This window comes from Oncorhynchus keta, chromosome 19, assembly GCF_023373465.1.
Source record: "Oncorhynchus keta strain PuntledgeMale-10-30-2019 chromosome 19, Oket_V2, whole genome shotgun sequence".
Taxonomy (NCBI): Eukaryota; Metazoa; Chordata; class Actinopteri; order Salmoniformes; family Salmonidae; genus Oncorhynchus; species Oncorhynchus keta.
In genome coordinates, this window is record NC_068439.1 from 45391199 (window position 1) to 45415246 (window position 24048).

At 43.3% G+C, this 24048-nt stretch overlaps 1 protein-coding gene across 1 annotated transcript in view; it reads right to left on the bottom strand.

Annotated features, from left to right (window-relative positions):
• Positions 1-24048, bottom strand: part of LOC118375098 (actin-binding protein WASF1-like) — a 196357-nt gene that overhangs the window by 79429 nt on the left and 92880 nt on the right. Inside the window, exons 3-4 of the mRNA XM_052470668.1 lie at positions 9288-9450; positions 8874-9008 (exon numbers count right to left, since the gene is read on the bottom strand). Of these exons, the coding sequence (XP_052326628.1) occupies positions 8874-9008; positions 9288-9420 (268 nt within the window). The 5' untranslated portion in view covers positions 9421-9450. The remainder of the gene's footprint in view (positions 1-8873; positions 9009-9287; positions 9451-24048) is intronic.

Sequence of the window (24048 nt, forward strand, 5' to 3'; positions counted from 1 at the left end):
CACACACATCAGTCCTTCCCACTCTTGTGTTAATGTAAACCTCATCGGCATCAATGGCATCAATGGCTCTATTCCTTTAAGAGACCCCCTTTATCCACTTCATCCCCCACGTACTCCTCTCAGCGACCTCTCTTTATCTCCTTACCCCCCTGCCTTGATTTACAACATGACGCCACCTGCACTCTCTCTCAATCCCCTGTCCTTCCCTTGCTCTGCAGCTTACTCACTGTCTTTCTCAGGTACAACAGACTCACACAGACCATTACCCAGAATTCCTGCGGTGTAGAGGTGTGTGTGTGTGTGTGTGTGTGTGTGTGTGTGTGTGTGTGTGTGTGGTGGGGGATGAAAAGTACATCTTACGGGAATCAAATCTTAAGCCCTTCCCATAACCGTCCATCTCTCTGTCACATCTCTTTCGCTCTTTTTACTACATCCACCATTTTTCTCTCTTTACCACTTCTTTCCCTATTTTGTCATATAGTTGCAGAACAAGCTGTGTTAATTTATGTATTGTTTTATCATTACAGTAACTCTGTGATGTTTAAATTATCTTGTAATGATTATTGTTTGGAGGCTAATTGCACACACAAACAAAGACATGCACACACACTGTTGTGTGGAGTCGAATGGCACATACTGCAACTGTCTGCAGCTGGAGATCTCAAACTAACCTGCAGACAGTTCAGCCATTTTAACCTCCGCTGCAGTTTGCAGTACAAAGACTTAACACTCCACTGCTTTTACTGCAGAGCTCAGTATTATGCAGTATAGCTGTGTCTCTGCCCTTCACCTATAGGACCGAAATGGAGCTACAACACAGAAGGCAGGCTTATAGAGATAAAGCCAGGCTACACTCACCCTTCCAATATGCGTGTGTTTGTGTGTGATAGCCAACTCAGCTTAGCAGAAGCTCAACAGTGCTTGCTACATTGTATTTTGGCATGTAGCTTAGTGGTTAGAGCGTTGGGCCAATAACCGAACGGTTGCTGGAATGAATCCCCGAGCTGACAAGGTAAAAATCTATCATTCTGACCCTGAGCAAGGCTTTTAACCCACTGTTGCCCAGGTGCCGAAGACGTGGATGTTTATTAAGGCAGCCCACGGCATCGCTCTGATTCAAATGCGGAAGACACATTTCAGTTGAAGGCATTCAACTGTACAACTGACTAGGTATTTCCTTTCAAAGTATTTTGTTTATGTGAGTTTTGTGGTGTTTGTTACACTGGCCGATTTGTTAACTCCTGCACCCCGGTACTGTGGAGTGGCTTGGGACCTGGATATGAGGAGTGTGTGTGTGTCTGTGTGTTGGTCCAACCCGTAACCCCTGGAGAGAGTTGTATGACAGGGTGAACCCGTAGTAGACCCGTGCCAGACAGTGTGGAGTCACAACATGGGGGGGAATGAAATTATATCCTCTCTACAGCAGACTGGACTATTAAATCACATGCATCATAACATTTGCACAAAAATGTGGAGGAGGGAGCTGAGGGAAGAGGAGAAGGTGGAGAGATGGATGAAGATGAGGGGGAGGTGGAAGAATGGAAGAAGAGGAGAAAAAGGTGTGAGGGGACCTAAGTGGGACACTAATATAGCTGAAGTGAATACAAGAATAACTCCAAGGCAACTCCACACAAAGCACTGATACATGTCATGCTGAAATATTTAAATTAAGGGACTGATCCTGTGAACTAATAAACGGTGGAAGGACCACCAGGGGGCAGGCTGGTCCCACGGATAGTAGCCCGGCATGTGAGTAAAAGTGATCAGAGGCAGTTAAGCACAGCTGACGGTACTAATCACCTATTTTCTTAGCCCTACAAGAGAAAGGAGCGAACCGGCAATGAGGGAGACTGGATGGGGAAAAAAGAGTGATTGATTCTCCAAAGGAGAGGATTTACCTGATGAAAGGGAGAAGAAGAGGACAAACTACCTCTTGGGAATGGCAACCATGCATCTGCACCACCACCCGAAAGGAGCTCTCCACGAACAGACAGCTAAGGCGGTAACACACCCGTGATTTATGTTATAGTTAAAAGTTACTCACTTTGTGTTCCTTATCCCTGTAAAGAAGAAGATTGGTGTTATCCTTGAGATCATCCTTGATTGTGTGGGAGTAAGGAGAGAAAATACACCTCAATAGAGAACTTTGGACGAGTTACACAAGGATAAGAAGGAAAACAAAAATCTACCTGTAGACACAGAGGAACCATACAAGACAGATGGATAATGCTCTACTACAACAGTTAATCACGGCACAGCAGACAACCATAGAACTCATGCAACAACAGCTGAGCAGGCGAGAAGAACCGAGAGTGAAGCCGAGAGCGGCTGCTCACGCCATCTTACCTCGCCTCTCAAAGGAGGATGATATTGAGGCTTTCATCATGACGTTCGAAAGGACGGCCACCTTGGAACAGTGGCCCCCAACAGAATGGGAGAGCGCGTTAGCCTACTATGACCTAGACCCCCACGAAGCTGCTGACTATTGTCGACTGAAAACCGAGATTCTGTCGCAGTACCAGCTGACCGCCCGAGATTGAGCCGTAAAGTTCCATCAATAGACCTATATGGCCGACCAACCCGTGAGGGCCCAGATCTTCGCACTCATACGACTAATGAAACAGTGGCTGGAAACGGGAAATGGAGTAGGACATGTTGTAGAGACTCTCGTAGTGGACAAGATTTTGAAGGAATTACCCATGGACTTTGGGAAATTGGTTTGTGGGTTAAACAAACCCCTCGTCAGCAAATTATATAGCCCATGCCGTGGAAACGTACCTATCTACTTGGGAGTTGTTCAAAGGGGACAAGGAGGACCAGGAGGACTCTGGCAAGACCGTTCTCCGATTAACCCCGGCACGTCCACCACTGAAACGACCGAACCCGCTCTGGATGTGGGAGAAGTCATCACCCACACAACAGGTTCGGTGTTATAAATGTCAGTCTCCGGACCGTTACGTCCCACAATATGGCCACTGAGTCATTGCTGCCCGTCCCCACGCACCCCTATCCAAGAGGGCAGGATTGCTCCTGTTGGTTAGCAGAAATAGCCCCAGAGATTCCGGTTCGTATAGAAGGATGGTAGCCATTCTTGACTAAGGAAGTATGGTTACATTAGAGGAGCAGATGGTGACAACAGCAACACTGTGTCCTGTATCCATGGAGACACCCACTAATACCCACCATGAGTCTGTCCATTCTCACCCCGAAAGGAAGGTATACAGTCAGGGTGGGGAAAGTACCCCAGCTGATGGTGCCATTGTTGATCGGGAGAGACTGTCCACTATATAAGGAGCATCGGCAGAGAACTTTACGCACCGAACAAAGGGGATCAGGTCTCTCTATCACACGCCAAGGCTTGGCCCACCACAGGGGGGCAAGAAAGCAGACAAAATAAGAAAAAAACAAGTCCAAGCCCGAGGTAGTAGCCCTACAAAGAAACATATCTTCGGCCTCATCCTCTGGAGGAGAGGAAGAAATACAGACCCAATGCCTCCGACAGCTATTCCAGGAAACCTCCGATGAAGACTCCTGCAAGGGGTTGTACACGATGGAGGAAGGAAGGAGCGACCCAGAGGCTACGGGATATATTTGAAGCCCTGTCAGAGGAGGGGACACCCACGACAGGGATGGAGAACAACCTCTACACCGAGGTCGACCTGCCCCAATAATTAAAGGGACAGTTCGGCACTGCTCAGCATATAGAGACCCAGACCTAGGGGAAGCCATGAGGAAGGTGAAGGTAATCTACGAGAGAAATATTGACGGATCTGGTGAGCCCTCTGTTCCCTACTATGCAGTCAGGCAGGGCCTCTTGTATTGGGTTGTGCTACGAAGGGGGGAAAGCAGGAACTACTAATGGTGCCCAGACCATACAGGGATACTGTCCGACAGCTAGCCCAAGAAGCCATACCTCTTCGCAACATGTCGTCAAAGGGAATCACCAAGGAATTGTTCATGCTGTTCTCCCGGGTGGGCCTTCCCAAGACAATCCTTACTGACTAGGGAACCCAGTTTATGTCCCGGTTGATGAAGGACCTGTGTCCGTTATACCAGGTTCAACAGATACGCACAAGCATATTCCATCCACAGACAGACGGATTTTGCGAACGCCTGAACAAGATGACTAAAAGCATGTTGGGAAGAGTGGTGTCCAGAGATGACACAAACTGGGACATGCTTCTGCCCTACTTAATGTTTGCCCTGCAAGAAGTATCACAGGCATCCACCAGGTTTTCCCCATTCAAATTGCTATATGGCAGACAATGTCGAGGGATCATTGACTTAGCCAAGGAGACCTGGGAGGTCATATGACTCAACCCTGCCCATTCTGGTCGATGATAGAACATGTTAACCTGATGCGGGACTGATTGTCGGCAGACGGGACCAAAGTAAAGGAGCATATGGAGAAAGCGCAACAGACTCAAGGCCGGGCCAACGTCAAGTTGGCGACACTCAGAGAGTTCACTGTGGAAGAGAAAGTGATGGTACTTGTGTCCACGGCCCAACACCGCTTTCTGGCACAGTGGAGTGAGCCCTACGAGGTAACGGAGAGGGTCTCTCCGGTCAATTAGCGCATCAAGCAACCTGACAGGAGGAAGAACGTCCAACTCTATCATTTCAACCTGTTGAATTAAGTACCATGGAAGAGAGGAGGGTGGAGGACAAGGAAAAAGAGGAGGCCCCGCTACAAGTGCACCGTGGCAGAACTCCCCTGCCCGAGCAGTTGAGACAGCTAGACAAGCAGATTATGCAAATCGGCAGGGTATTCTCTCCCTTCCTCGGACAAACAGATGTCCTGTTTCACCATATCCACACCAAACCAGGCAAGAAGGTGCATATCCGGCCTTACCAGATTTCGGAGGAACACAGAGTCATCTCTAAGAAAGAGGTAAGGGAGATGCTTAGGGTGATTGAACCATCTACGAGTGAGTGGTCCAGTCCAATAGTCCTGGTCCCCAAACCCAATGGTAGTATGAGGCTCTACAATGACTTTAGGGGCATAAACACAATCTCTACGTTCGACGCATATCCCATGCCCCTCGTGGATGAACTCTTGGACCACTTGGGAAAGGCCAAGTTCATCACCACCCTGGATCTGAAGAAGGGATATTGGCAAGTGCCGGTGGCTCTGGAGGACCGCCCAAAGACTGCCTTTCACCACACCGGAGGGGCTTTTTCAGTATGTGATGATACCGTTCAGACTGCATGGTGCGATGGCGACTTTCCAACACCTTGTGGATGCCATTCTACGACCCCGTCAAGAGTATGCAGCGGTGTACATAGACGATGTGGTCATCCACAGCGAGGACTGGGATAGCCACCTCCTGCGACTGCGGGCAGTGCTCGTGAGCTTGGAGGCTACAGGGCTGACAATCGAATCCCTAAAAAAATGCTGCTTGGGTCTGTCTGAAGAGGGATACCTGGGATATACCGTGGGGAACCTCGGCCCCAGAAGAAGCAGGTTGTCTGAGCTTTCTTGGGAATAATGGGATATTATCACCATTTCATCCCTGGATATGCAACCATTGCCACCACCCTCACAAATCTCATCAAGAAAAACCTGCCAAACCGTGTAGCGCGGAAGGAAGAGACGGAAGACGCCTTCCAGTTGCTAAAAGATAGCCTGTGCTCTGATCCCGTCTTGCAGGCTCCCAACTTCTCCCAAGAGATCATTGTGCAGGTAGACGCCTCAGATACGGGGCTCGGGCTGTCCTAGCTCAGGGTGAAGGCGAAGCAGAGAGGCCTATTCTCTTCATAAGTCGGAAGCTCAGTGATCGGGAACAGAGATATGCTACCGTAGAGAAAGAGGCCCTAGCCATTAAGAGGGCCCTCAATTCTCTCTGGGACTACCTATTTGGGCGTAGGTTCGCCCTCGTTACTGACCATGCTCCCCTCATGTGGATGGCCGGTAATAGAAACAATAACAACAGAATTGCCAGATGGTTTCTTGCATTACAACCATTCACTTTCCATGTCATCCACAGGGCCGGATCAAGGAACGGAAATGCGGACGCACTGTCCCGACGCGACCAAGGCGGCACGTCTAGCCCCCGGCCCTCCGGAGCTATGTGAGAAGGGAGCTGAGAAGGGAGCTATGTGGAAGGACCACCAGGGGGCAGGCTGGTCCCACAGATAGTAGCCCAGCCCGGCATGTGAGTAAAGGTGATCAGAGGCAGTTAAGGACAGCTGACGGTACTAATCACCTATTTTCTTCACCCCTACGAATAGAAAAGAGGGAACCGGCAGTGAGGGAGACTGGAGGAAAAAAAAGAGTGATTTTGATTCTCCAAAGGAGAGAATTTACCTCACGAAAGAGAGAAGATGAGGACAAACTACCTCTTGGGAATGGCAACCATGGATCCGCACCACCACCCGGTGACACACCCGTGATTTATGTTATAGTTAAAAGTTAGTCACTTTGTGTTCCTTATCCCTGTAAAGAAGAAGATTGGTGTTATTCTTGAGATCATCCTTGATTCTGTGGGAGTGTTTGAGAAGAGAAAATACCTCAATAGAGAACTTAGTTCAATGTAAGAAAACCTGCTCCAGACTCGTTTATTACATCTTTCTGCTTTAGAACAACCTAAAAATTCTTGGTCCGCTCACAAAACATTATTACCTCTTATCCCTCTCCCAGAGCCAGCCCAGTCCAGTATAGTGTATATATACTGTGCCACATTTTGTTGTGTTACAGCTTGAATTTAAAATGGATTACATTTTTGTCACTGGCCTTCGCACAATGTCAAAGTGGAATGATGTTATTCGAAATTGTTACAATGAATAAAAAATGAAAAGCTGTAAGTATTCAACCTCTTTTTAATGGCAAACCTAAATGAGTTCAGGAGTAAATGTTTTTCAACAAGTCACATAATAAGTTGCATGGACTCACTCTGTGTGCAATAATAGTTTTAATATGATTTTTGAATGACTACTTCATTTCTGTACTCCACACATATAATTATCTGTAAGGTCCCACAGTTTAGTGAAATTCAAACAGAGATTCAACCACAAAGACAAAGAACATTTTCCAATGCCTCACTAAGGGTACCCCTTTGAGCATGGTGAAGTTATTAATTACAGTTTGGATGGGGTATCAATACACCCAGTCACTACAAAGATGCAGGCGTCTTTCCTCACTCAATTGCAGGAGAGGAAGGAAACCACTCAGGGATTTCACCATGAGTCCAATGGTGACTTTAAAACAGTTATAGAGTGTAATGGCTGTGATAGGAGAAAACTATGGATGGATCAACAACGTTGTAGTTACTTCACAATACTAACCTAAATAACAGAGTGAAAAGAAGGAAGCCTGTACATAATACAAATATTACAAAACATGCATCCTGTTCGCAACAAGGCACTAAAGTAAAACTGCAGAAATTGTGGCAAAGAAATTCACTTTATTTCCTGAATACAAAACGTTACCACTCTTCATATTTTCGAGGATGGTGGAGGCTGCTTGTCATCGTCAAGGACTAGGGAGTTTTTTAAATGAAAAGAAACAGAACAGAGCTAAGCACAGGCAAAATCCTAGAGGAAAACCTGATTCAGTCTGCTTTTCAACAAACACCGGGAGACAAATTCACCTTTCAGCAAGACAATAATCTAAAACACAAGGGCAAATATACACTGGTGTTGCTTACCAAGACGACACTGAGTGATCTTGTTACAGTTTTCACTTATATTGGCTTGAAAATCTATGGCAAGACTTGAAAATGGCTTTCTAGCAATAATCAACAACCAACTTGACGGAGCTTGAAGAATTTTTTTAATAATAATGTGCAAGTATTGTACAATCCAGGTGTGCAAAGCTCTCAGAGACTTACCCAGAAATACTCACAGGTGTAATCACTACCAATGGTGATTCTAACACGTATTGACTCAGGGATGTGAATACTTATGTAAATTAGATATTTTAGTAATTCATTGTGAAGAAATTTGCAAACATTTCTAAAAACATGTTTTCCCTTTGTCATTATGGGGTAGTGTGTGTAGACCAGTGACAAATTCACGCAGTAACATAATAAAAATATGGAAAAAGTCAAACGGTATGAATACTTTCTCAGGCACTATATCTAGCTACTTCTACAGCTCTAATCCAAGTTGTAAAAACCCTGCTGGTCAATGGGAAATCGATATGGCGCAGAAGCGTGGTATTGGCCTAATACTACACGCCTTCTCTCTAAGTCCCTCTCTCTCCCCCCCATCTCTCCCTACACTCTCTAGAACTTGTTTTACCTAACAGCCTAACCAGGCCCCTTCACTGACAGGCAGACGGGCATTATACATCTCTTTTTCATTACACCACTGTTACATATCACATATATCTGGATATCTCATTTCCTCACAAAGACAGGCCATTGTGTGAGGCAGGGCTACAGTAAGTGAATCAGTGGACAGCTGGTTAGAATGGCTATACTGGGGGCTTACTGAGTCTGCGGATGAGGGAATGTGTGTGTGGAGGGTTTGGTTTGTACAGTGTGGATCTTTGGAGCTGCAAGGATGAAAAATGACACCGTCTCACTGTGGCCTGTTCCTCTAATAAGGCCATTTTTACACACACACACACACACACACACACACACACACACACACACACACACACACACACACACACACACACACACACACACACACACACACACACACACACACACACACACACACACACACACGACTGGAATGGGTTTATCCTGATGAGGAATAATCAGTGGTGGAAGTGCTGAAGAAAGGAGTGTGTGAGGATAGAGTGTCTGAGTGTGAGTGTGCGGTTGCCTGCATGCATGTGTGTTTGATACTGGTGTGTGTGTGTTTGTACACTCCTCTTTTAGGTCGAGCTATGTAAAACATGGCGTGTGTATGGTACTCACGCTCCTCCTCCTTAGGATCTAGCTGAGTGACGCTGATAGAGAGGCGGTCCACGCGCTCCTGGAGGGAGTTGACCCGGAAGGAGAAGGAGTGGGCCTCTTTGAACAGCTCCCCAAAAAGATCCTCTGCGTACTTACCTGTAGAACACACACAGACAGAGAACAGACACTTAATACACACACTTAAGTATAATACAGTAATACAAAAATCAAGCATAAAATCAAGCATAATAAAATAATAAACATGCTTACCGAACAGAAAAATGCGGGTACGGAGTGTGTTGTTTAGGTGTGAGTGTGAGCATGTGTGTGTGTGTATATGTGTGTGTATATGTGTGCAACAATGTGTTTTCTGAGTGTCTGTGAGTGTGTGTATTATTAAGGTGTGTATGTGTGCAGACATTGTGTGTGACTCACTGAGGCTGCTGAGCTGTCGGATGACGTTAGCAAGGGACACATTGGTCACACACTCCAGCTCGTTCTTAATGCCCCGCGGCAGCACCGTGTGGCACAGGTGCCTGGGCTCAATACTCCTCTTCACCAACGGCATCCTGGGAAACCTGGACCTCGGCTACCACACCTGGAGAAAGATGGAGGGAGAGAGAGGGGGGGTTAAAGTTATTACATCGCTGGATACCTCTACCACTACCACACCTAAAACTCAATAGTTGAGTTATATTAAACCTTTAATAATGTACAATTATACAATTACTACTGTACATTTAGGTATATTACTGTACAATTATGTTGCAATTATGTAGTAATTATGGTACAGACTGCTACAAGGCTTCCAACACAGCATGAACTACCCTACACAGAAATAATAACATTTGATTTGATTTGATTTGAGCTGGCCGCCTGGCCAAACTGAGCAATTGGGGGAGAAGGGCCTTGGTCAGGTAGGTGACCAAGAACCCAATGGTTACTCTGACAGAGCTCCAAAGTTCCTCTGTGGAGATTGGAGAACCATCCAGAAGGAAAACCATCTCTGCAGCACTCAGGCCTTTATGGTAGAGCATCCAGACGGAAGGAACTCCTCAGTAAAAGGTACTTGACAGCCCACTTAGTTTGCCAAAAGGCACTTAAAGGACTCTCAAGCCATGACAAACAAGATTCTCTGGTCTGATGAAACCAAGATTGAACTCTTTGGCCTGAATGCCAAGCGTCACGTCTGGAGGAATCCTGGCACCATCCCTACGTTGAACCATTGTGCTGACAACATCATGTTGTGGGGATGTTTTTCAGAGACAGGGACTGGGAGACTAGTCAGGATCGGGGGAAAATTAACGGAGCAAATTACAGAGAGATCTTTGATGAAAATGTGCTCCAGAGTGCTCAGTACCTCAAACTGGGGCGAAGGTTCACCTTCCAACAGGACAATGCAAGAGTGGTTTTGGTACAAGTCTCTAAATGTCATTGAGTGGCCTAGCCAGAGCCCAGACTTGAACACAATCAAACATCTCTGGAGAGATCTGAAAATAGCTGTGCAGCGACGCTCCCCATCCAACCTGACAAAGCTTTGGGGAGTTTCTCCCATTCTTCTCTGCAGATCCTCTCAAGCTCTGTTGTCACGCCTTGGTCTTAGTATTTTGTGTTTTCTTTATTATTTGTTCAGGCCAGGGTGTGACATGGGGTTATTGTATTTTCGTATTGGGGTTTGTAGTATTTGGGATCGCGGCTGAGTAGGGGTGTTGTATAGGCTTGGCTGCCTGAGGCGGTTCTCAATCAGAGTCAGGTGATTCTCGTTGTCTCTGATTGGGAACCGTATTTAGGTAGCCGGGGTTTCACTGTGGATTTCGTGGGTGATTGTTCCTGTCTCTGTGTAGTTTCACCAGATAACCTAATTACAGCCTTTCGTTCCGTTTGTTGTTTTTGTATATGTATAAGTTATTTCATGTATCGCAATCTCTTCATTAAAGACATGAGTAACCACTACGCTGCATTTCGGTCCGACTCTCTTTCCACAAACGAAGAACGACGTTACATCTGTCAGGTTCAAATCAAAGTTTATTGGATGATAAGAAAAACAAATCATACATTTTAGAATAAGGCTGTAACGTAACAAAATGTGGAAAAAGTCAAGGGGTCTGAATACTTTCTGAATGCCCTGTACTTGCAGAAAGCTTTTCTTACTCAGCATTTTCCCCACTGAAACTGTTTCTCTTCAATCGTGAATCTCCATTTAACGAAATGGGTAGAGAATGCTTCAGAATCTGAGGGAGGGATATGGAGAGAGAGGAGAGGACTGGAGAAGAAAGAGGAAATAAATAAATAGAAGGGAACATTTACAGCGAGTGAAGGTAAAGAAGGAGGAAAGAAAGAATAGGCTCCATTTACAGTAAATGAACCAAGAGGGACATTTAGGCTGAACAGCAGACTAAATGACAGGCTCTTTCTCTGTGAGACAATGGTAGTCTATCATGTCCAACCAGCCATCCTCTCCCTCCCTGACATTAATTAATCATAATGACATTAATGAATCAGCACTGTAATCAAGGCAGACATGTTTGATGGAGTAGAAGCAGACAAGGTGCAATAGGGTGACTGATAAACCAGCTACTACAGGAACTGTCATTAGTACCAACTACTATTCTGTCTTAATTCATCGCTGATGTATTTAATTTCTATAGGACTCTATAATGATGTTACAGTCATGGAGCAATTAACATGAAAGTAGTCCAAAAAGTAGTCCATAAGAGGCATTACTAGCACTAGCAACTAAGGACACACTTCTTTATGGGCTAGTAGGAAGCCTGTTAAATGGTTTGTTGATGTGAGTCATGTTACAATCCTCTTAATTGAACTCAACCACCTCCATATAGGGTAATGATCAGCCCTCGTATTTATCTTAGCACGCTTTAAGATGTATAGGATGTACTTCAAACTGTACTGTGACACATTCTTAAAAAAACATAAAACATTATGAGAGCACCATAGTAGCCCAACCCCCACCCAACTACTAGGCTACACCTCCTACCCTCGTCTCATCCATCTCTTTCTCTCCCTCCCCTCCTCCCTCCCTCTCGATTTCTTATGCATGCACGCATGCAAGCTCACACACTTCCAGTTGGGCCTCCAGTGACCCTGCATGTAGTGACCTTTTTCAGGACCCTGTTTTTTTATTTATTTTTGTATTTAACCTTTATTTAACTAGGCAAGTCAGTTAATAACAAATTCTTATTTACAATAGTGGCCTACCAAAAGGCAAAAGGCCGTCTGCGGGGACGGGGGCTGGGATTAAAAATAAAACACACATCACGACAAGAGACACAGCAACACTACATAAAGAGAGACCTAAGACGACAACATAGCATGACAGCAACACATGTAAACACAGCATGGTAGCAACACAACGTGACAACTACATGGCAGCAGCACAAAACATGGTACAAGCATTATTGAGCACAGACAACAGCACAAAGAGCAAGAAGGTAGAGACAACAATACATCACTCCTGTGTTCCAATGGCACGTTGTGTTAGCTAATCCACGTTTATCATTTTAAAAGGCTAATTGATCATTAGAAAACCCTTTTGCAATTATGTTAGCACAGCTAAAAACTGTTGACCTGATTAAAGAAGCAACAAGCTAACACGACGTGCCATTGGAACACAGGAGTGATGGTTGCTGATAATGGGCCTCTGTATGCCCATTGTATGTAGATATTCTATTTAAAAAATCAGCCGTTTCCAGCTACAATAGTCATTTACAACATTAACAATGTCTACACCGTATTTCTGATCAATTTTATGTTATTTTAATCGACAAATGAGATTCATTCCAATCTGCCAGAATGTTGTCTTCTCTCTTTTCCCCCTGTTGAATAAGGATGTGTGAGAATGGCGTTTCCCTCAATTCACTTTAGATCATTTTGAGATGGTACTCTGAGCACTCATTTTCATGGAAATCAACTCGTTCATTTCTTACTCATCCCTCTCTTATTGACCGAGGGATGTCCTTCAGGGACATCTTTCAGACAAAACGGAGGAGCATTATCTCCTTCAGTTGCCCTGGACCTTGACAACCCTGATTGGATTCCTTCAGTAAGCCACCAGCACATAGGAACAGAGATGAGAGAATGAGAATAATAAAGGTTGATCTCTCCACAAAGAATCATTACAACTGCAAACACCATTTCCAATGTCCTCTTATTCCTCTTTTTCTTACTCCTCTTCAAGTCTCTTTCCCTACTGCTCCAACCTCCCAACCCCCACCTCAGCTCACCCCATTTCATCCATCTTCACATTGCTTGGGTGGTGCATCCTACATGTCACTCATCACCAAGGCAACAGACCATTGGGATGCTGGTCACTACCCCAGGAGAAGAAATAAAATAGGGAAAAAAAAGAGAAGATGGACGAGTCAGAAGTGTGCATGGAGAGAAGAGATAGGGGGCATAAGAAAGCACAAGATCGAGAGCAGGAGAGAGAGAGAGAGAGCGAGAGGGAGGGAGGAGAGGGAAAGAGCGGGCGATCGAGAGAAAGAGCTAGAGAAAGCACAAGATCGAGAGCAGGAGAAAAAAAAGAGAGTGAGAGAGGGAGACAGAGAGAGATCAAAAAGTCTATTGTGCGACATCAAGGGACTAATGGAGGGAGTGTGTGCAGCACGTGTCTGTATAGCACAGGGTGGTCCTCTCTCTCCGCTCATTGCTCTCTGAACAACATGGTAAAGAGAGGAGCTAATGAATACTAATGGGAAATTAATTTACTCACATGGCAGCACAATGGAGCACAGGGCCACACAAGTGGTCAGGTCAAGGGCCCTTATACAGGGCAGACACAGAAAGCAGACACGCACCCCTCATTTAAAAAAATGTTTATTTTCTTTTACAAATCGATACTTGGAGTCACAGTATTGGCATAAAAAATATTGCGATACTCTACTGTTATCAATGTTTTTCCCCCATCCCTAATGTTTCTACCCACCTCATGTCTCTAGCCCCCACTCTCCCCTCATTGCACCCTCTTTTGGTTGTTTAACTTACTCACAGATGAGTTAACTGTGTGTGATATAACCACCCAGCAAGAATTATCCCATTGTGTATTTAGTGGGCAAGGTAGGAATTGCTGACACCATTCAAACCGAGAGTTCGGAACTTTAAAGCCAATTATCACACGTTATTGTTATGCAAACATTACTACGAGTGTTTAAGTGTTCTGTTGTGTAATGTCAACATAAATGTATCTTAAACTGCCAATGAGTACGTTGACATGAACAGTAATAATTCAGTAGGCAAATGATGCGATAGTCCTGTAAACATCTTACTCTGCTTATGTTAATCGGTGTAAGGTCAAAATCGAAGTAAGCATCATTTTGGAACAACTGAATGTATGCTTATCAGAAATAGTTTTCACACACAAACTTTACATGTCTGAACTCAGAATCACATGTTTGCTGTGGTACAACATTTTCTCCATTTATCAAAGTGCCATCAGGTAGCCTGATTTAAGATGTGTCCATGTAAACAGGATTATTAGGGAAATGATTATACTTGCAAAGTATGTACACATTTTAATCAAACTATTATATTAATCTGACTATCCACAATAACTCACATTATTGTGTGCATGTAACCGTACTCAATGATGAAGTCTGTAAAAAGATAAATGCATGTTACATAAGATGAACGTTTAATTTAGTGACAACTTTGTTGTCATTCTGATGCAATGTTATGGGCAGCTGATCCAAAATGATGGTCTTATTTCAGGCAATGTGAGGGCTCCCAAACTGGGCCACACTGGGACAATGCCTTGCGGGAGCTTTTGTGGGAAGCCTACGTATGTCCAACAATTTTGCCCGGATTGGGTCCACATCATGCCAATGTGGACATGTTTGCTGGAGAGCTGCAGGCTCCGACAAAGATCAAATGCGCTTACGCGTGGTCTCAATTAAATAGTCTGCAGGCTATATGTATGGGCAAAGAAGCACGACACAGTTGTCTTTCCATGGAAATGAACTTGCTAAATATGATAGGCTCTGACATTGACTGGAAATAAATATTGAGAACACATTTGTCTGCCTGCAAATCGTCTCACTCCTATCAAAGTTATGCAAAACGTAGCTCAAGTAAGTGTCTACTCTCCTATTCTATTTCGCCCCAACGCTACTCTCTTTGAAACGACATCTACCCTATTGGCTGATATAGCCCAATAATATGATAGCCTAATACACCATACAGCGTTTGAAAAGTATGTGGACACCTGCTCGTCGAACATCTCATTCCAAAATAATGGGAAATAACATGGAGTTGGTCCCCCGTTTACAGCCTCCACTCTTCTGGGAAGGCCTTCTACTAGATGTTGGTACATTGCTGTGGGGTCTTCCATTCAGCCACAAGAGCATTAGTGAGGTCGGGCACTGATGTTGGGCCACTAGGCATGGCTCGCAGTCGGCTTTCCAATTCATCCCAAAGGTGTTAGATGGGGTTTAGGTCAGGGCTTTGTGCAGGCCAGTCAAGTTCTTCCACACCGATCTCGACAAACCATTCTGTATGGACCTCGCTTTGTGCACAGGTGCATTGTCATGCTGAAACAAGAAGGGGCCTTCCCTAAACTGTTACCACAAAGTTGGAAGTACAACATTTTCTAGTAATATCATTATATGGTGTAATGTTAAGATTTCTCTTCACTGGAAATAAGGGGCCTAGCTCAAACCATGAAAAGCAGCCCCAGACCACTATTCCACCTCCAGCAAACTTTACAGTTGGCACTATGCATTGGGCAGGTAGTGTTCTCCTGGCATCCACCAAACCCAGACTAGTCCGTCGAACTGACAGATGGTGAAGTGAGTTTCATCCCCCCAGAGAACGCGTTTCCACTGCTCCAGAGTCCAATGGTGGTGAGCTTTACACCACTCCAGCCGACATTGGCATTGCACATGGTGATCTTGCTCGGCCATGGAAATCCATTTCATGAAGCTCCCGACGAACACCTGGTGTGCTGACGTTGCTTCCAGAGGCAGTTGGGAACTAGGTAGTAAGTGTTGCAACTGACTGACAAAAAAATGGTTTCCCTTTTTTAAGGGGTGGATCAGCTTTATATTGCGCAAAGAATGTTGCTTCCATCAATGTAATTGTCTGCAGAATTTCCAATCCCCCATATATTTTTGGGGTAAATATATATATCCATACACACATGCATACATATACACATATATACATACACACACCTATATAGACATACATACTTTTTTAAAGAATATACCTTATACCTATTATTATTCCCCGCAAACCCAACCATCCTTCCCCCAATTAGAGTAAACTAATAAACACTTTGGCTTTTACCTTCAATTTATATATCTTATACACATGTTACAGACACAGTCTATTTTACAATAGTTTTTTTTTAAAGTTTTTAGTCCTTCCTCTATTTCTGATGTCCATCCAGTTTGATTTCTATTTGTAACTGTGCTATTTCACAAAAGTGATGAATCTATATACATTTTACAGACCCCGTACGTTTTACATTGTTAATCATGTTATTAGTCCCACCCTTCAGCTCCATTCAACCCCTCCCATCTATCTCTCAACATCATCCATTTCGGATTTCTATTTGCCATATATTTTTCAACTGTGCTGTGATGCTTCACAAAATAATTTAACCTTCCTATTCTCATAGCTTCTACAGATTGTAAATTAGAAATACACATTTTTGCTAAAATAATTATTATATTATTGATTGATTGACTATGGCTTTTCAAATCACCCAGTATTGCTATCTGCAGCGTTAGTTCTAGGCAAATGTTGCAATTCTTCAGCCATTCCTGGACCTGTGACCAAAAACGAGCTACATATGGACAATACCAAAATAAATGATCTAAGGACTCTGCCTCCTCACAGCAGAATCTGCAGAGCAGGGAAGACTGTATCCACCATATATATAACATTCTATTAGTTGCAAGAAATTTGTATAGTAATTTAAATAGAAAAAAAACAACAAAGTTTTGAATCTGGCGTTGTTTTGCGTATCAATTCATAAACCATGTGCCATGGAATGGGTACATCGAAAATATCTTCTTCTTTTGCAATTTATATGGCAAAGCTGTCAGTTTTTTGGTCCTCAAATGAAATTGGTATATGTTTTTATTTATCACACTTTACTTTAACCATTTATGTTCTTTAATCCAGGGCCGACATACAAGTTCCTTACTTTTTTCCCCTTATACTTGCCTCTTCCATCTTTGTGGTAATGCTGCCATTAATTGGTTGTAATTTTGGGTAGGAGCAGACATTTCCATATGTCTGTGTTAGCTGCATGTGTGACATAACTCCACCAGTCCTATTTATGATATTGTTCACTAAAATTATACCTTTTTTAAAAATTTATTCGAAAAATAGTTAAAAAAATAAAAATTTGTATATTTGAATTTAACCACAATATTTGTTGTATTATTTGTTCTAAGGCTTGTTTAAAAAATAAAGATATTTTGGAGATTATTTCCTTTTCAAACAACCGAAAGGCTTAATCTGAATAAAGGGAAAAAGGCCCTTCTTGAACATAGGATGAGACATTCGTACCAATTTACTAGAGAACCAGATTGGATTTAAGTATAACTTTTGTATGACTGATGCCTTTAGTGAGAGGTCTAATGCTTTAAAATTGAATAATTTCTGCCCTCCGAATTCATATTCGTTATATAAATAGGCCCTTTTAATTTTATCTGGCTTGCAGTTCCAAATAAAATTTAATATTTTTTGTTCATATAATTTAAAAAGCAGGTCACTAGGTGTAGGCAAAACCATAAGCAAATAGGTAAACTGTGATATAACTAAGGAGTTAATCAGGGTGATTTTTCCACAAATAGACAGGTATTTTCCTTTCCATGGTAGCAAGATCTAATCTATTTTTGCTAACTTTCTATAAACATTTATTGGAGTGAGATCAATTCTTTCTTTTGGGATTTGTATACCGAGTATGTCCACACAGAGAGGATAGCAAAAGTATCTAGATCCTCTATGAGGCCGTGGAGAGAATAATTGTGGGTTTTAAAAGAAAACATGAATCATCAGCGCACACCTTAGTTTTTAAGCTACGGATTTCTAATCTAATCTTAACAGCTAACATTTCGATGTCAATAATAAATGGATATGCCGATAGTGGACAACCTTGTTTTACTCCTCTAGATAGTTTAAAACCTTCGGAGATGTAGCCATTATTTACTATTTTACACCTAGGGTTACTAAACATAACTTTAACCCATTTTATAAGAGATTCCCCAAAATTAAAATATTCTAGGCATTTACAGTGGGGCAAAAACGTATTCAGTAAGCCACCAATTGTGCAAGTTCTCCCACTTAAGAAGATGAGAGAGGCCTGTCATTTTCATCATAGGTACACTTCAACTATGATAGACAAAATGAGAAAAAAAACATCCAGAAAATCACATTGTAGGATTTTTAATGGATTTATTTGCAAATTATGGTGGAAAATAAGTATTTGGTCAATACTTTGTTATATACTCTTTGTTGGCAATGACAGAGGTCAAACGTTTTCTGTAAATCTTCACAAGGTTTTCACACACTGTTGCTGGTATTTTGGCCCATTCCTCCATGCAGATCTCCTCTAGAGCAGTGATGTTTTGGGGCAGTTGCTGGGCAACACAGACTTTAAAAAAATATGTCATCAATCTACACACATTACCACATAATGACAAAGCAAAAACAGGTTTTTAAAATGTTTTCCAATGTATTAAAAATAAAAAATGTACATTATCACATTCACATTCAGACCCTTTACTCAGTACTTTGTTGAAGCACCTTTGGTAGAGATTACAGCCTTGCGTATGACACTACATGTTTGGCACACCTGTATTTGGGGAGTTTCTCCCATTCTTCTCTGCAGATCCTCTCAAGGTCTGTCAGGTTGGATGGGAAGCGTCGCTGCACAGCTACTTTCAGGTCCCTCCAGGTATGTTAGATCGGGTTCAAGTCCGGGCTCTGGCTGGGCCACTCAAGGACATTCAGAGACTTGTCCCGAAGCCTCTCCTGCATTGTCTTGGCTGTGTGCTTAGGGTCATTATCCCGTTGGAAGGTGAACCTTAGCCCCAGTCTGTGGTCCTAAGCGCTCTGGAGCAGGTTTTCATCAAGGATCTCTATGTACTTTGCTCCATTCATCATTACCTCGATCCTGACTAGTCTCCCAGTCCATGCCACTGAAAAACATCCCTTACAGCATAGGTATGGTGCCAGGTTTCCTCCAGACGTGATAGGCATTCAGGTCAAAGAGTTCCACCTTGGTTTCATCAGAACATATTCTTATTTATCTCGTGGCCTGAGTTCTTTAGGTGCTTTTTGGTAGACTCCAAGCAAGCATTCATGCTTTTTACTGAGGAGTGGCTTCCGTCTGGCCACTCTACCATAAAGGCCTGATTGGTGGTGCTGCAGAGATGGTTGTCCTTCTGGAAGGTTCTGCCATCTCCACAGAGGAACTCTAGAGCTCTTTTAAGAGTGACCATTGGGTTTATGGTCACCTCCTTGACCAAGGCCCTTCTCCCCTGATTGCTCAGTTTGGCCGGGCAGCCAGCTCTAGGAAGAGTCTTGGTGGTTCCAAACCTCTTCCATTTAAGAAATATGGTGTTCTTGGAGACCTTCAATGCTGCAGAAATGTTTTGGTACCCTTCCCCAGATCTGTGGCTCAACACAATCCTGTCTCTGAGCTCTACTGACAATTCCTTCTACTTCATGGGTTGGTTTGTGCTCTGAAATGCATTGTCAACTGTTGGACCTTATATAGACAGGTGTGTGCCTTACCAAATCTTGTCCAATAAATAGAATTTAGCACAGGTAGACTCCAATCAAGTTGTAGAAACATCAAGGATGATCAATGGAACAGGAAGCACCTGAGCTCAATTTTGAGTCTCATAGCAATGGGTCTGAATACTTATGTAAATAAGGTATCTGGTTTATATATGTAAGAAATTAGATTTTATTTTATTTTGTAAACTTTTTTTTGCTTTGTCATTATGGTATATTGTGTGTAGATTTATAAGGGAAAACATGTATTTAATAAATGTTATAATGACGCTGTAACGTAACAAAATGTGTTAAAAGTCTGAATACTTTCCAAATCTGTAAGGTTCTTCAGTCAGATTCAACCACAAAGACCAGTGAGGTGTTCGTTCCAATGCCTCACAATAAAGGGCAACTATTGGTAGATGGATACAAATAAATAAAGCATACATTGAATATCACTTTGAGCATGGTGAAGTTATTAATTAGGCTTTGGATGGTATCAATACACCCAGTCACTACAAAGATACAAGTGTTCTTCCTAACTCAGTTGCCGGAAAGGAAGGAAACCGCTCAGGGATTTCCCACGAAGACAATGGTGACTTTAAAACAGTTACAGGGTTTAATGACTGTGATAGGAGAAAAGTGATGATGAATCAACAACAATGTTGTTACTCCACAATACTAACCTAAATGAAAGAGTGAAAAGATGAAGCCTTTACAGAACACAAATATTCTAAAACATGCATCATGTTCACAATAAGGCACTAAAATAAATAAAGACATTAACTTCATGTCTTGAATACAAATCCTTCAGTTTGGGACAAATCTAACACATCCCTGAGTAATACTCGTAATATTGTTAAACATGGTGGTGGCTGCATGAGGGAGTGAGGGAGATATGAGTCTCCAGCTTCAGTGATTTTTGCAGTTCGTTCCAGTCATTGGCAGCAGAGAACAGGGAGAGTGTGAAATATACCTGCTGGAGCGTGTGGTACGAGTGGGTGCTGCTATGGTGACCAGTGAGCTGAGATAAGGCGGGGCTTTACCTAGCAAAGACTTATAGATGATCTGGAGCCAGTGGGTTTGGCAACGAATATGAAGCGAGGGCCAGCCAACAAAAGCATACAGGTTGCAGTGGTGGGTAGTATGACACTGTGATATAAAGCATCCAATCTGCTAACTAGAGTGTTGGAGGCTGTTTTGTAAATGACATCGCCGAAGTCAAGGATCTGTAGGATAGTCAGTTTTACGAGGGTATGTTTGGCAGCATGAGTGAAGGATGCATTGTTGCAAAATAGGATGCCAATTCCAGATTTAATGTTGGATTGGAGATGCTTAATGTGAGACTGGAAGGAGAGATTACAGTCTAACCAGACACCTAGGTATTTGTAGTTGTCCAGATATTCTAAGTCAGAACCGTCCAGAGTAGTGATGCTGGACGGGTGGGCAGGTGTGGGCAGCAATCGGTTGAAGAGCATGCATTTAGTTTTACTTGCATTTAAGAGCAGTTGGAGGCCACGGAAGGAGAGTTGTATGGCAATGAAGCTCATCTGGAGGTTGGTTAACACAGTGTCCAAAGAAGGGCGAAAGGTATACCGAATGTTTTCGTCTGCGTAGAGGTGGATCAGAGAATCACCAGCAGCAAGAGCGACATCATTAGTGTATACAGAGAAAAGAGTCGGCCCGAGAATTGAACCCTGTGGCACCCCCATAGAGACTGCCAGGTTCGGACAACGGGCCCTCCGATTTCACACACTGAACTCTGTCTGGGAAGTAGTTGGTGAACCAGGCGAGGCAGTAATTTGAGAAACCAAGGCTGTTGAGTCTGCCGACAAAAATGTGGTGATTGACAGAATTGAAAGGCTTGGCCAGGTCGATTGAATACAGCTGCACAGTATTGTCTCTTATCGATGGGTCGGTGATCTGTTTGTTAACTTGGCTTTCGAAGACTTTAGAAAGGCAGGGTAGGATAGATATAGGTCTGTAGCAGTTTGGGTCTAGAGTGTCTCCCCCTTTGAAGAGGGGGATGACCACGGCAGCTTTCCAATCTTTGGGGATCTCAGACGATAGAACAGGCTAGTAAAGAGGGGTTGCAACAATTTCAGCGGATCATTTTAGAAAGAGAGGGTCCAGATTTTGCAGCTCTTTCAGAACATCAGGAGAAGCTGGGGTGGCTTGGGCAAGTTGCTGTGGGGGGTGCAGGGCTGTTGACAGGGGTAGGGGTAGCCAGGTGGAAAGCATGGCCAGCCTTAGAAATATTATTATTGAAGTTATCAATTATCATTGATTTATCGGTGGTGACAGTGTTTCCTAGCCTCAGTGCAGTGGGCAGATGGGAGGAGCTGCTCTTATTCTCAATGGACTTTACAGTGTCCCATAACTTTTTGGAGTTTGTGCTACAGGATGCAAATTTCTGTTTGAAAAAGCTAGCCTTTGCTTTCCTAACTGCCTGTGTATATTGGTTTGTAGCTCCCTTCAGTAACCACGAGCACAACCGTTCCTTGATTTTAACTGGCGGCTTTATTCTGTAGTTTTAGTCAGAATTATCACCTTCCTTGAGAACTATAAAGTAAATGAAAAATACAGTTAAGCACACTCTTACGACCTTATCTTACGAGTGACTTATTAGCTTGGTATAACTCTGAAGTGCTTACATACATAACAGTTTAACCGGCGTTATAACAGGTTCAGATTAACACATGAATAAAGGAACAAATACCTCATTGGCTGCTTATTACAGAAGGGAGGAAATCAAACTTCACACTTATTATTCCTGGCATGAATTCACACTTCATCCTAACATACACTCTTCAACCTTTATGAACTACACCCGATGACATGAAAACTTAGCTAACGCAGCGCAGGATTGCCTTCCCTCCAAAGGTGTGTTGCTACAATAAGGATCCCCGTTACAACAGTATTAGCTACGTAGTTCCGCTTGTATTATCATTTCCCCCGCACAGCGGACACATAAACAATTCAAACAAAAGACAACGACATAACTTGTAAGTCTAACTGTCAGTTACATGGTTCCTAACTTCCCTGAAAGGTTGCATATCGCGAGGGCTATTCGATGCTAATGCAGTACGCCACAGGATGTTTTTGTGCTGGTCGAGGGCAGTCAGGTCTGGAGTGAACCAAGGGCTATATCTGTTCCTGGTTAAAAAAAAAATTGAATGGGGCATGCTTATTTAAGATGGTGAGGAAAGCACTTTTAAAGAAAAACCAGGACTGTGGTTGGGTTGGGGACAAGTTGGGTTGGGGACAAGAAGTCAGCTGGAGCGGGCGTGCATGGTATGGTATGAAAAGCAGCGGGCGCAGGATGAAGAAATCGGTCCTGAGTAGTCCTCTAATCCGTAGCTCAGCTCCTTGGAGTGGCCTGTTCAGTACCCATAGTGTGGGTTGGGAGAGGGGGGTAGAAAGGGGAAATAGAGCACAAAGCTGTGGATTTACAGACTAGCTAGGGATTGAGGTTTGCGCTGTGTGCTGAATTGAAAATTAATAAAAACTCAACACAATTCTAAACTGAACATTTCTACTCGTAGTATCTGGATGTAAAATTAATTAATTTAATCATCAAACCTCTCAATAGACGACCATGCAAGAACAGAACAGAGAATAGAAGAGGATTCAGTATGAATAACCAACACATCAGCGAACAGAATAGTATTCAGTATACCAACAGAGCAGTGCTGAGGAACCACATGGAACACATATCCACACCCAGACCCAGCAACCCACACAGGCTCACAGCCACACAAACACACTTCATAACCCTAAAATATAGAACAGAATTCAGACTAATCAAACTCAACAAATCCCTCAATTTCAACAATGAACATGCCTTTGAGTTTGAGTAAAGTCACTGTTTTCAACCCTTCTCCTGTCCCACACTATAGAGTAGCCTAGCTACTGCCAGCAACACAGACACCCCAAAGATTAAACATATGTCTTGAATTTCTGATGCTAAAAACAGCAGGCCAATCATAACACAAAAAGCACCCCGGTAACCAATCCCAAAGCACTCTAGAACAGCAGCAGCCAATCATAGGAGGGAGAGTTCAAAACCGAAAACAGTCCCACAGCTGGTTTAGATTAGTAAGAGATGCTCAGCGGAGGTCCCCCACAGCTTAAGCAGAAAATGAAAAGAAAACACATTTTTTGTGTTTCCTTTGGTTGTTTTAAGATGAGAGCTGTTTCATGTGGCAACTGAGGGGACCTGTTTGGAAAAATACGCTTCTGGTGGTGCGTGTCTCCTTTTTTGTTATTCTAATGAAGAATATCTAAATCTCTGAGATGATATTTGCCTAATTGTCTCTCTCATTAGAACCTCTGCTCTTGAAACCATTTTTTTCTTCTTCAGAACATGATCAGTTTTTCTCTCATCCACAACAGCTAAGAAAGTGCTTTAGCTGGGCTATCTGTCTGCCTCCCTGGCTTTGCCTTTCAG